This window comes from Callorhinchus milii, unplaced genomic scaffold (assembly GCF_018977255.1).
Source record: "Callorhinchus milii isolate IMCB2004 unplaced genomic scaffold, IMCB_Cmil_1.0 Scaffold3, whole genome shotgun sequence".
Classification (NCBI taxonomy): Eukaryota; Metazoa; Chordata; class Chondrichthyes; order Chimaeriformes; family Callorhinchidae; genus Callorhinchus; species Callorhinchus milii.
In genome coordinates, this window is record NW_024704744.1 from 16,313,576 (window position 1) to 16,328,244 (window position 14,669).

The following is a 14,669-nucleotide window of genomic DNA, read 5'->3' on the forward strand; positions in this document are numbered from 1 at the left end:
CTGTCTTTTCGACTGCATATTCAGTCACCTTCTTTCCCTCCACCCTCCCAATGGCCACTTTCTGGGTCATCAGGGTTGTTGATGGTGTCACTTCCTGCACACTGGATGGATGATACCATGAAGCCATGTTTTCAAGTAATCAGGCCATCTTCCTTGTTCCCTCCATCACCTCGTGATAACCCATCTCTTCCTGTCTGGCTGCCGTCTTTCCTTGTGGGGTTGGGCAATTGGGCTGTGGGGACTGAAGAACTAAAGTGGAGTTGGGTTGAGGTGCCCCCTGACGGCCACAAACAGAGGAGTTGGTGCCCTGCCCCCATTCACTGCGCTGCCTCTCACAAGGTTGTACGGACACAGAGGCAGAGCAGGAGGTAAAGGTGCCAACTGTACCTGGAGTTCCCTCAGACCTCGAGGACCTGGTTTATTGGTTAATCCGGCCTTGTCCAGCGTCGATATGTGCGGCTCACAGGAAGTAATGTTGACAACGACTGACAGCGCAGAAGCGGCCATTCTCTAGTGCAGGAAGAGGCCCAGTCAGTACTGTATTGTGCATCTGGTTCTCGTGGATCCACAATACATCAGTGAGCCAGTGCTGTACCGGGTGCTATATCTAGATTCCCTGGTAATTTTTGATATGTTTCCTCGAGGTGGAAATTCACATATATAATACGTAATTAATAAAACCTTCACACTCTGGCTGTTGAAAGTCTGTCGGGTGCAGTGACATACTCATTTAAATAATCACTTTAGAGAAATTAGAAGACAATTTTATCGTGGCCGTATACAACTATAATTAAAATGAGCCCAAAAGACTGTTATAAAGTATAGGTTAAGACTGGACAATAAATGATTATTCCTTTTTATCTTTTTCTTAGACTGTTGGAGATTTGAAAGGCTTATGATTCATCATTAGCAGCATATCCTAAAGCTCTTTGACTGTAAAATCCATTAAACTCAAATCTGAATAGAATTACTTCTAAGTGACCTGGCCAACATTCCCCAAAATAAAAATTAGTCTTTGACTTCATGGCTGTTTGTAAAACATTGCTGTGTGCAAATTGGCTGATGGGTTCACATACAAAATACAGCCATTGCACTTTACAGCAAATCCTGTGATGTACTTTGAGAAGACCTCCGAGGTGAAAGGTGCAATGTCAAATGTAATGCTTGTTTTATTTCTCTTAATATAAATAATGAAATATTTCTTGCATTTATAGTGCCTGAAAAGTATAAAATAGACGAGGTTCAATCTGGAGCCAGGTGCAACCCTATTCAAAGTGGGAGTGAGGACATGCATATACTAATTGAGTTTTTAATGTTCAATTCATTGCACATTTTCTGATTTAAAATGCACTTTCTTTTAAGGAACCACAGCCTTCTGCAGAGCAATTTAAATCTTCATTTATCCAGATATGACATAAATAAGTGATATTTGATCATAAAGCCATCTGAAAAGATTGGATGCAGTGCTGTTAATGGCATTTTTTTCTGTGACTGAGAAATATTTAAAAACGTGAGAGTTATTTATATTCTGTTCTGTGTGCTCCTTGCAATTGATCTGTTGATATGCACCAGGGTCCTGCTTTTCTCCTTCAGTGAGTGTTTTGTGAATTTTACACCGTACTCTTATAATATTGTCATAAAATGATGTATAAGTGCGCAGGGAAAATTCATGAAACTTACTGAATGGAGAAGAAAAACAGCTAAGATATGGAATATACAGAGCAGAATATCCCATCTATATTCTACCAACCTGCCCAGTGAACAATGTTTAACACACAGTTGGGCCCTAACATGGTAATGTTAGTGAATAAAACACCCTGGAACACTAGCCTGGATGTGAGGTGCTGTATAAATATAAGTTGTTGTTGTTTTTCATTCCGTGCTGAAAGATAGGATATCTCTTTATAAGCATGGAATAAAAGATGTGCTAGATTTAGCAAACAGCCATATTAGACACCAATGCTTGCATTTTGACTATGCTCAACACTATTTTATTAACAATAAATTCCATTTATATAGTGCCCTTCACGTCTTCACGTCAGAGAGCTTAACAGAATGATGCCGAGCTGTGGAATGGGGGGAGTGGCCATAGGCATGGTCAAAGAGGAATGTCTTCAGGTGTGAGCTGAAGACCGGGAAGGAGGAGGCAAACTGGAGGGATTGAGGAAGATAGTTCCATAGTTTTGGGGTTCTGTGGCTGAAAGCGCAGCCTGAGTTGGTGGGATGAGGGTGTACAGGAGGATGGAGCCAGCTGAGCGAAGACTGTGGGTACTGGAGTGGAGTGTAAGCAGGTGGAGAGGGAGGGAGATACCAGGACATGAAGTGATTTGTATGGGAGTGTGAGGATGTTGAAATCGATCTGTTGCGTAATAGGGAGCTAGTGGAGCCTAGCAAGGGCTGGCATGATGGGCTACAGCGTTTGGTGCACGTAAGGATACAGTCTGAGTTTTGAAGTAATTTGATTTCATGAATGGTGGAGCTGGGGAGACCGGCGAGGTGGGGCTTTGGAATAATCCAAGCAGGAGGTGACAAATGCGTGGATAAGGGTTTAGGCTGTATTGAATCTGAGGTACATTAAATGGAACACTTAAGAAAATGTCTTTCATTTGAGTGTTTTGTATGAATAATACTTAAAATGCATGCAACTTTAAAAATAAATGTACCTTAAGCGCACTAAATGTGCCGAGACAGGCCGGCATACAACAAGATATCTTAATACTATATAAAAGGGCGATTAAGTCAACAAATGCTAAAAATTGCTTATCCTTTTGAAACTAATCTTGATGTTGGACATTTTCCAATGCTGTGTCTTAATTTGCAGTGTAGTTCTATATACCTATTTAAGTGCTTAACTGTTTTATGATATACTTCATTTATTTGGAGGTTGGGTTTGGTGTGATTTTAGACTACTGAAGCAGAAACTGTATAGAATCTCAAAGAATGGACAGAATTATACAGGCTGCAGACAGAGAAGCTATACAAACAATTTTCTGACCCGCTTTCCCTATAAAACATGCTAGCTCCTCTCTATTAAACTCTCCAGCATCGGCCACATAAACCTTTTGGTATTCTTAATCAGTGGTTCCATCAGTAAGAAACAAATGCATCGAAAAATGAAAGCACTCTTGTAAATGTGAACTCAGTGAACTAACAGAAAACTCTTGTTAATACAGCACATAGAGAAGCTCAAAATAATGTCTGATCCTTTGAGCGACATTTGGAGAATCTGCTTTATTTAATCTGGAAATTTAGGTTTAAAATGCCAAAGCTGTGAAAATTTTGTGTAGAGATTGAAACAATTCCATGAGGGGAAAAATTCCACAGAACTTATGTAGTATTTTCAAGCATCCAGAATTTGGATAATTGCATTTTGTCTGCGGTTTGAAGTTGGTTTTCTATTAGTTCCTGAAAACTTACTGAAAAACCGTTTCAATATTAAAGCTATTTGTTTTAAAAAAAAAGAATTTGCCAAATTCTGGATGCTCTAAACTACCATGTTGATAGAGTAACTCTCGACTCAGGTGGAATTTTTCCCCAATTAAATATGGGGTGAAAGTAACATGCTAAGGCCTTGTCTTTATTATTTTGTATGTGTTTTTAAACTTATTTTTACATTGAGTCCATGTATTTCTATGGCTTTAAGACCACAAGACTTAGGAGCAGGAGTAGGCCATTCGGCCCCTTGAGCCTGCCCCACCATTTAATAAGATCATGGCTGATCTTCTAACCTAATTCCATTTACCCGCCCTATCCCCATATCCCTTAATCCCTCTAATGTTTAGAAATCTATCAATCTCAAGTCTTGAATATGTTCAACGACTGAGCATCCATAGCCTTCTGGGGTAGAGAATTCCACAAATTCACTGCCCTCTGAGTGAAGAAGTGTTTCTTTGACAGGCTTCTTATGTTTTGTGTTGGTATTGCCTCTGATCCATACCTAATAATGTTACTACCCTGGGCTTGGAGATTTGTACGACTTTAGACACTTTGGTAGGTGCTTTCGGACCCTGTTAATGGTTGGGATTGCAGATTTTTGAAGAGAATAATAACCATTTTTTGCTATCAGATTTGGTATTTAATCTGCATCTTTGTCCTCAGGTGGGGAAGACGGGAGCATATCTACAGTTCCTTAGTATTTTGTCAAGGATGTTGATTCGACTAATGGAAGTGGACGTGTATGATGAAGATGAAATTAACTTGAGTAAGTAACATAAGTGATATTTTATACTTAATCTAACAGATACTGGCATTGTTTATAAAGTTAGTAACAATTTCAGGCTGGTGCTGTAGTTATTTTACCTATATTTAACAACATTATTTTTTATTATTCAATGATCTTACTCCATAATTATCTTTGAATTTGATACAGAGCTTTATCAAGTCGACTAAACATTTAAAACACTTTACAAGAAGTGGAGAGACTGTATTTTTGAATGCAAATGAAGTAGCCAATCTGTACACCACAATGTCCCATAAATCAGCCTTGAAGTGAATGATCAATTGTATCTGGAGGATTGTAGGCCAGAACAACAGGATAAACTTCCTTCTCTTTCTGAGTAGTGCCATGACATCTTTAACATCCAGCTGAACGGGTAGATATGCTCTTGGTATATCATGCCATCTGAAGCACAGCATCTTTGACAATGGAGCTCTCCCCACACACTGGAATGCCAACCTGGGAGAACAGAAGTCTGACATGAACCCATAACCTTCTGAGTCAGAGGCATCAGTGCTTCCACTCAGCCAGGCTGACACCCTTTACTTTGAGCAGTGACACATAATGGTTGTCAAACACAGCACACTTTGCAAACTGCAGATGTAAAATTAAATATAATTTTTTGCAAGAAGGCTTTATAAATGACACAGAATATGCATCGCTTAACTGTATCTAAAAAGCATATAAATAAACATCAAATACAGAGTCACTCCCTATATTATGCGGTACACTTTCATACATTTGTTTCGTTTCAGTGCTTCAGGTGTTTTTCTGCTTTTTTCTTTGTAAATTCCTTAATGAGACTCCTCTAATAAACATTCCTGGGCAGTTCCTGAGCACGCACAGCGAGTGAACATAATCTTTCCTGGCTCATTTCAGACTTCATAATAGCCCGTTCCAGTCTTATAAATTCCCTCTTAACAATCCAGTACCTGCTCCCTATTCTGTTGCCTTTGTATGTCTGAAAGTATTATTCTGAGTTTATTTTCTAACTCCATTAAATAATAATAATAATGCTTACATTTGGTATTATGCCTTACACGTCGAGAGGACGTCCCAAAGCATTTGACAGGATATTCTGTCAAGAGCAGTGACTGTGTAATCTTGCATATCTTTGTAAGGTTTCCTCTCAGGCTTCTCTTTTTGAGGAGGTTGAAATGCTCTTTTTATTCAGAATCATTACAGTCAGGAAAGTGTAGACGTTTCAGTTAAATTCTTCAGCAGTGCTTGCTTAAATCTTTATTTAACTATCCCATGGTGATAATCATTTAAGTCTGAAGATTTCTCTGTCTTTAAACTCCACCACCACAACAATTTAGATTCATATAATGCCTTTCGTGTTGGGAGGATGTCTCAAAGTGCTTTACACAACTGCATAGGAGCCCAACTCTGGGGGAGGGGTTGTGGTGAAGGGACTGAAAGCATAGTCAAAGAGAGAGATGAAAGAGGGAGGTGGTAAGGCAAAGGGACTCCATGGAGTCCCAGAGAGTGGGGGCAGAAATGCTACAGGCATAGCGAGTGAGAGTCTAGGTTTAAGGTTTGAAGGATAGTTGGAAGCTGAACAAGGCACCAAGGTTTCACACCGGCTCTATGAGATGGAGTGAGCACCCATGTAGATCAATACAGGCAGTGCCTGCGGTATGAAGGTGCTGATGGGAGCTAAACAGTAAATTACCTGTTAAATTCTTGAGTACACAGTATATGAAGCAGTTTCTCAGAGGAACAAATATACTCTCGATATGAATTTAATGACAGAATTTTTTTAAACAAAAGTTTTGAACAAACTGTGTATATATCATAAATTAATACCAATAGATGGCAGTAGATCACTTGAAAGGTGATGGAAACCTGGAAGTGATAGTAGCGTATTAACCTTATGGATGGTTCAAATAATGAAAGTGAAGCTTGAGCTATTTCTTATTGTCACATGAACTCCGAGATGAGTTGTACTTCAATGGATTTTTTTTCTTGTATTATCTAAACTTCATATCCAACCAATCGCGACGATCCCTGTACTGAAAAATTAACATCTAATAATTTAGTAATGTAAGAATGACAATCAGGAAATTGTAGGGAACGTAATGCAACTTATATCCAATTAAAATTTACATAGCGCTGTTTATCACAGGAGAATGCCTCCTGAATGAAATCTAGGGGTGTTAGTTAGGCAAACTCAGGCTGTTTAAATAAATATAATAATATATTATTATATTTAGTTTTGAGGGAAAGGCTACTCTCTGAGAGGATCGCATTAAAAGGACTCATTTTAAGAACAGCTTGTTGCTGTGACTGGGCTTATTCTGGGAGGGGAGATGACATCAGATAGGCTGAAGGGCCTCTTTCATCGAAACCAATCTTGTGATCGTGCTCTATACAGCTGATTGCGGGTGAGGAGAGGAGTGGGACACCTGAGGTGCATTTGATTTTCCTCTTAAACATATTTGAATGGCATTCATGAGAATGTTAGACTTCTCAATTAGAATTATTACCTTCAAGTTCAATGTCATCCATCTGTTTTACTATATTTAAAGCTGTTATAATTACTTCCGGTAGTATGTTTATTAACGTCCGAATGGCCTTCAACTGTGTTCCTCTGGGTCTGTGTGCGTTATTAGTAAATAAGTGTGCAGCACTGGAACTTAGCAGCAGACCTTTGGTTATTCTAAAACCTGGGAACAATAATACTATCTTGTTTAACCTTTGTAGTTAAATAATAATAATAATAATAATCCTTACATTTGGCATTAGCTCCTTTCACATTGGGAGGGCATAGTTGAATGAGCTGAGAGATTGAAGTACAAATCTATTCACATACTTGAATTATGCAGCAGTGGAATTGTATGAGTGAGCTAAAAATTCTCAATTCCTTACATTTGATGTTCTTCTTTCAGAAGCCAAAGAAGATTTTGCCCCACAGCAGAAAGAGAACTTAATGTGGCCTGATTTAGAGACATTCAGTAAACTGCCTTTCGACTACGCTATCCATGACCCAACGTATGAAGATGCAAGTCCAGTTTACTCACAAGATCTTGAAAGCAACAAAGGTCAGTTATCGCATCGCCATAAATTTACAACTATCTAGCTTGAAATAGAGTCAAAAAATAAATAGAAACTAGTCCATGTGGAAAAGGTGATCAAAACTGGTCAAGAGGCCACAACTTGTAGGTGGTGATCAACAGCAATAGTAGTTGCCACAAAATGTTATAATAATATTAATAATCCTTTCATTTGAAATGCTGTACAGTGTCTAGCTGTCATCACCCCCCTACTGCTGTCATCACCCCCCTCTTAAATAAACCTTCCCTAGATCCCTCAAAACCCAGCCATTACTGCCCTATTTCTAACCTGCCCTTCCTCTCAAAAGCTCTAGAACACGTTGTTGCCAACCAACTCCGCGCACACCTTTCCTCCCACTCCCTCTTCGAACCCCTCCAGTCCGGGTTCCGCCCACAGTACAGAGACTGCGCTTGCGAAAGTCACAAAGAACATCCTCTCTATCTGTGACCAGGGCTCCCTCTGCCTCCTTGTCCTCCTGGACCTCTCCGCCGCGTTCGACATAATCGATCACGCCATCCTCCTCACCGCCTTTCCTCCGTCATCCACCTCAGTGGGACTGCATTTACCTGGTTCGAGTACTACCTCACAAACTGCCAGCAGTACATCTACATAAACGGCTTCTCCTCCCGCTCTCATGTGGTCACCTGCGGGGTACCCCAAGGATCCATCCTCTTTCTGATCTATATGCTCCCTCTTGGGGATGTCATCCGCAGACATAGGGTACATTTCCACATGTATGCAGATGACACCCAACTCTACTTTTCCACCTCTCTTTGCGACCCCCAGCCCCCTGATGTTCTGTCAGCCTGCCTGTCAGACCTCAGGGGCTGGATGAGCGCAAACTTCCTTCAGCTGAACGTTGACAAGACGTAAGCCATACTCTTCGGCTCGCGTCAATGTCTGAAATCTCATGGTTCTCCACGAGATGGTTCTCATGGTTCTCCTCCACCTACCCGACCTCCCCCTAAACTCTCTGAACCCGAATGCAATCTTGGCATCAGGTTCGACCCCCAATTTATCCTTCCTCCCCCACATCTGGTCCCTTACCAGCACCGCCTTTTTCCACCTACGTTGCATCGCCCATCTCCGCTAATACATCTTCCCAAAAGCCGCTGTAACTCTGGTCCATGCCTTTGTCACCTCTTGGCTGGACTACTCCAACGCCCTCCTCGCCGGTCTCCCATCCACTACCACCCATAAAATCCAACTCATTCAGAACTCTACCGCCCGCCTTCTCACCCGCACGAAACTCCGCTCCCTGATCACCCCAGTCCTTGCCAGACTGCACTGGCTGCCTATCCCTGAGAGGATCGACTTCAAGATCCTCATCCTCGTATTCAAGTCCCTGCACTCCCCTGCACCTCCCTATCTCTCTGACCTCCTCTCTCCTCAAAACAGTACCCGTTGCCTCTGTTTCCTCCGGTTCTGGCCTCCTCCTCGTCCCCCGAGTCCTCCGCTCCACCCGCGGCGGCTGTGCCTTCAGCCACTATGCCCCAAAGCTCTGGAACTGCCTTCCTCACTCCCTTTGTCTCGCTCCCTCCCTTCCCATTTTCAGGTCTCTGCTGAAGACTTTTCTTTTCGACTGCGCCTTTGGTCACCTTCCCCCCGTCCCCCTGGCTCGGCCCCGGGATCCGAAACTGTAAAGCGCGAAGAGGTCGAAGAGGAGGGTCTTGAGATGGGTCTTGAAGCAGGCAAGGGAGGGGGCGAGGCAGAGGCTCCACCAAATGTAAGGATTATTACTGTTATTTAACTACAAAGATTAAACAACAACAAGATTAGATTTGTATAGCGCCTTTCACATCGGTAGGACATCCCAAGGCGCCACAACAACAACAACAGCTTGGATTTATTTAGCGCCGTCCGTCATGGAGGGTGCTAAATAAATCCAAGCTGTTGTTGTTGTTGTAGCGCCTTGGGATGTCCTCCCGATGTGAAAGGCGCTATACAAATCTAATCTTGTTGTTGTTTAATCTTTGTAGTTAAATAACAGTAATAATCCTTACATTTGGTGGAGCCTCTGCCTCGCCCCCTCCCTTGCCTGCTTCAAGACCCATCTCAAGACCCTCCTCTTCGACCGTACTTTCGATCACCCTGCTTCCTCTACTGCCCTCCATCCTCCCCGATCCCGACCCCCTGCTCAGGTCCAACACTCTGACTGTCCAGCGCCTTGGGACGTCCTCCTGATGTGAAAGGCGCTTTACATATGTAATTTTGTTGTTGTTGTTGAGATGTCTTAAAAAGTGCTTCACAGAATTAGTGACTGTATTTTGTAGGCAAACAGGGCAGCCAATTTGCACACAGAAGTTACAAAAGCATTGAAGTGAATGAATGACCAATTTCACCTTGGGCCAGGATTAAGTGGCTGTCAAAGGAATACTTGACTACAGTTTTTGTGATGCTGATTAAGTGATGGGAATGCTTCTGGGGAATGCATTGTTTTAATTTTCTTTATTTGGATCTCTAAACTTCAAATTTGGAGACAGAAAGACGGATGAGTGGGCAAACAGAGGAATATAGGAATTACTAGCAGGAGTAGGCCATTTGGTCCCTCGAGCTTGCCCCTCCATTCAATAAGATCATGGCTGATCTTCTAAGCTAACTCCATCTGCCCGCCTTATCTCCATATCCCTTAATCCCTCTATCCTTTAGAAATCTATCAATCTCAGTCTTGAATATGTTCAAGGACTGAGCATCTACAGCCTTCTGGGGTAGAGAATTCCATAAATTCACTGCCCTCTGAGTGAAGAAATGTCTCCTCAACTCTGTTCCAAAGGGCTGTCCCTTAATCTTAAGACTGTGACCTCTAATTCTAGATTCTCCTATCAGGGGAAACAGTCTCACACTGTTGTCAAGCCTCATAAGAATCTTATATGTTTCTGTATGTTTCTACCCATGGAGGGTGATCTTATAGAAAGTTCATTGTCAAGAGAGTGAGAAACACATGCTTTCCCTTAGAGGTGAGAAAAGGAAAAGCTCCAAGGCATCTCCTTATGTTCTTTGAATAGTACCATTGGCAGAGAGTTGAAACAATTTGTGTGACCTCCAGCTATTGCACTCCATTGACATAGAACCTAACAGGTGCTTAAACATGTTGCTGGGGATGGAGGAGTTGAAGTATTACAATATTTCACACAAATGATACACAATAATAATCCTTGCAATGATCCTTGAGCCTCATTGAGACATCTCAAAGCGCATCACAGGATATACTGTAAAGTGGATTGACTATTTTTGTGGGTGAAATGTTATATGAAACTATAACATTATATGAAAAGACTCCCAGCACCGTCACATGGTACTGCATAAAGGTTAATATTTAACCATCTGCTTTTCCAATAGTTATCTCTTTAAGTAAATATAATCCTTTTATTAAAAAGTCAATTCAACTGGTAAACATGTGCTAGATAAATCTAAATTTCCGAAGACTTCTATAGATTACACTAATCCATTGGCTTCATGTGTAAAACTGAACGTTGCCAATTTATTTACTTGTCCACCTTTCTTTTTTGGTTTAAAATAAACACAATATGCACTTTGTGTAGCAAATACTCTCAACACAGGTTTCTTGCGCCTTTGAGTGTGCTCCATTACAATAGGGTTTGTGTAAGTACAGCCACTAGATGGCACAATTAATTGGCCCTATTTACTCCATTATTCAAACTCCTGTTTTGTTCACAAGATCATAAAATCGGTTTGATGAAAACGGGCCTTCAGCTCATCTGATCTCCAGAACACCCACCCTGCCATCCCTCAGCACAGTATCAAGCTACTTTTTAAATGAGTCTAGTGTCCTGGTCTCAACCACCCCTCCCGGCATCCTGTTCCAGTCCTGAATGACCCACTGAGTAAAGAAAAACTTCTTGATATCTGTCCTTAAATTGTCCTTTACAAGGACAATTGTCCAGAGCAAGAGAGTGCATGTCTCTTGCTCTGGGTTTACTTTTTCAATCCGATTTAAAATGTTGTCGTCCCCTCTGAGTCATCTTCTCCCAAGACTGAAAAGCTCCATCTTGTCTAATCGTTACTTGTAGCTCATTCCTCTGATACCGTGAAGATGCACTATTTCAGGGCCTGCTTTGGACCATGATGCCACACTGCAGATGTTATGGAAAGGTCTGTAAGTAGCTCTGTAGTGAAACCCATTGATTGCCAACCTGATTGTTTGGCACATAACAGATAAATACGTAACAAAATAATCGCTAGTGTTAGCAATTGTTGCCCAATCAGTCTCAAAATGTAGAAAGTTAATTTGATTAAGATAGAGGATATATTGGTATAAACTAAGACTTGGAATGGATCCAAAGGACTAGACTGCTGAGGATTAATGTGGAGGCCAGGACAACCGACTCATTTAAAATGCAACTCGATGCAATGATAGTAGGAAGGGAGGATGGGTGATCTGGAGGGACGAGATCGAATGGGCCGAAGGGTCTTCTTTATCCCAACCAATGTTGTGATCTTGTGTATAGGTAAAAGGCCAAAAAGAACAAACACTGGTGTAACTTTTATTAAGAACGCTAACTTGTAGCCATGTTTACCAATATCGAAGTGTTCTTGAATGTTAGCACTTATTAACGTTCGCTTATTTCTGATAGGGAAGCAAATCAATAAGAAAGAAGATGACGTCTATCTGCAACGCCACACGACTCGCATGAGGTTGTCCAAATATGCTGCCTACAACACGTACCACCATTGCGAGCAGTGCCATGAATACATGGGCTTCAACCCCAGATACCAGGTACACAATGCAATTAGCATGTCAGGCTTTCAAGTTGATGGTTCTTGAGATGTGCTGTTTGTTTTTGTTAGAATAAAAATGTTAAGTAGAAAATATTGCAATGAGTAAGCTTTGTTGTGTAGTTTTTCCATTGTGTAATTCTGCGTTAGACCAGCTAAAGGAGTCCTGAAATCTCATTATACATCCACACTGCCACTGCCCGTGACTAAATTGATCAACCAACAAAAAATTTTACATACTCATCTGGCAAGGTCAGTAAAGTAAGGATGATCATACACTTACTTACTCCCTGAATCACTTAATTTGTTCTGGTTTCCAATTCTCTGAGACGGCGACGTGAAGCAAAACTTTAGCCATTGTCAGCAAAGATGTTTCTTCCCCTATAACAAAATGTATCAGGAATTAATTTTGCTATTTGTTTCCTGCAGCCGTATGAGTCCACACTCCACGCCTTCACCTTTTCGTGCTCAATGCTGGGTGAGGAGGTCCAGCTCCACTTCATTATCCCCAAATCCAAAGAACATCACTTTGTTTTCAGTCAGCCTGGAGGCCAGCTGGAGAGCATGAGACTACCGTTAGTCACTGACAAGGTAAGAGGATATTTAACACCCTGTAGATATCATAAAGGAAATTTAACTTGGCAGAAATAATTTGATAAATTTGTGCTTTCCAACAATTTAAGCACAAGCTTAATCCACACTGCACAAGAACGTAAGAATTTGCTGGGCGAAAGAAGACCAAGGTCCATCTAATTCGCCTTCCACCATCTTGGCACTCTCATATTGTGTCCCAAACTATATATTGTATCCTGAGTTATTTCCTGATAGATCCTGTGTTGCAGTGCAGAACTGCCTTTAGCAAACTAAATGCTGCTATTAACTGGGATAAGGCAAGGCAGTGGGATTGAATGAACAGCTTAGAACAGCTGTTGAACAACCAGTGGAGATGCTATGGGCTGAATGGCCGCCTCTTATGCAAATAATAATGATAATTCTTGCATTTGGTATAGCGCTTTATCATGTCATTGAGAGCGCTCGCAAAGTGATTCACGGAATATATTGTAAAATGGATTGACTGTGTAGTTTTGTGGGCGAAATGCAGCAGCCAGTTGCATACAGCAGTGTCCCACAAACAGTCGTGGATTGAGTGACCAATTTTTTTTTAATTATTTAAAAAAATTCTGTGATACTGTGGCATATCTGTCTTGACTGTAAAGGTGCCTCCATTTAGCTCCCTTCCCTACAAACAACACATTAAAAAAAAAGCAAATTAGACTTTGGATATGACAGGAAACAGTAACTGGAATCCCAACAGATTGAATAGTCTGCTGTTCACTTTCTGCTTTCAGCTTCAGTAACTAAAAGGTTGATGTTCCTCATAGGGGAAAACTGGTTTACCTAATTTTCTAAACATAGCACTAACCAAATCACGCTTTATAAATGGAATCTTGTTGTTGTTGTTGAGAATCCGGCCACGCTAGGGAAGTACTTTCTGTAAGAAGTGTGTTTTTCTTAACATTAATTTAGGAAGTATGAGTCATCGGTAATGTCCCCGCATTAATGAGCGGTTCATGCATCTGAAGCAGCAAACAAGCCTCCTGAGCCCTTCTGAAATGACCGAGAATATAGCTGTGAGCTGTGGAAATCGCAATGATAATGGCACCTGACTTAATCCTGGCTTCAAAGGAGTAGAGATGCTGAGAGAAGCACTAATCACAATTTGTCCTTTGGCACTGCTACTGATGTTTTTTCTTGCTTATTCATGTCTACATCTTTGCTAATATTATGTTGGTACCTCATCGTCTTAGCAGATAGTAATTTCGATTAATTTGTGAATATGCCAAATTTGAGTCACTTGGGTTTGAACTAATCTGTTGCTTTAAAAATAGCAATGCAGATCCACAGTGGAATAAGATTATTCTCCCTGGGAATGGGAATAGGAATTCTCCCTAAATGTGTGATGCTTCATGTTCTAAGACATATAACACAGTTTGATGTGGGTGGTTAATGAGTATCCTTATGCTTCCAACTCATTCTAGCTGGTGGAACATACATTGGTTCGTCTCCTATTTGTTATTATTTGTTTCTTTGCAACCGAGAGGACCTGGGTTCGATTCCTGGCAGGGCGAAACTTTGGGCAAGTTTCCTTACTCCACAAGCCTCTGTTTACCTAGCAGTAATTAGGAACCCGGTTGTTAGTCGATTCGTGGTAATTGTCCCTATAAAAAAGTTGCTCAATCCACGACATTTTGTGGGCCCTTCTGTGATAAAGCGCTGTAACAAATGCAAGATTATTTTTATTATTATCATCAGGAATTAAAATGATCTAACTTGCGGCTTTATCATTATATCTCTTTTTACAGCAGAGTCAAGACTGCATAAAGAGCCCGATCTTTACACCTAGCACTGGACGGCATGAGCATGGTCTCTTCAATCTGTATCACGCTATGGATGGCGCTAACCATCTACACATCCTAGTCATCAAGGAGTACGAGATGACTGTGTACAAGAAATACTGGCCCAACCACATCATGCTGATCCTGCCCAGCATCTTCAACAGTGCCGGAGTTGGTATGTTTGGAAAAGTGTAAAATGTTGAATACTGGGGTAACTTCTGTTCATCCAGACATCGTAGCTTCACCTGGAATAAAACTTTTCA

At 41.2% G+C, this 14,669-nt stretch overlaps 1 protein-coding gene across 7 annotated transcripts in view; it reads left to right on the forward strand.

The window, feature by feature from the left end:
* The window catches only part of greb1 (growth regulating estrogen receptor binding 1), a 144,700-nt gene that overhangs the window by 120,197 nt on the left and 9,834 nt on the right, over positions 1-14,669 (forward strand). For all 7 annotated transcript variants that reach the window (XM_007897075.2, XM_042333510.1, XM_007897069.2 and 4 more), the window contains 5 exons: positions 4,099-4,201; positions 7,108-7,260; positions 11,869-12,011; positions 12,440-12,601; positions 14,374-14,581. In XM_007897075.2, coding sequence (XP_007895266.2) covers positions 4,099-4,201; positions 7,108-7,260; positions 11,869-12,011; positions 12,440-12,601; positions 14,374-14,581 — 769 coding nt within the window. The remainder of the gene's footprint in view (positions 1-4,098; positions 4,202-7,107; positions 7,261-11,868; positions 12,012-12,439; positions 12,602-14,373; positions 14,582-14,669) is intronic.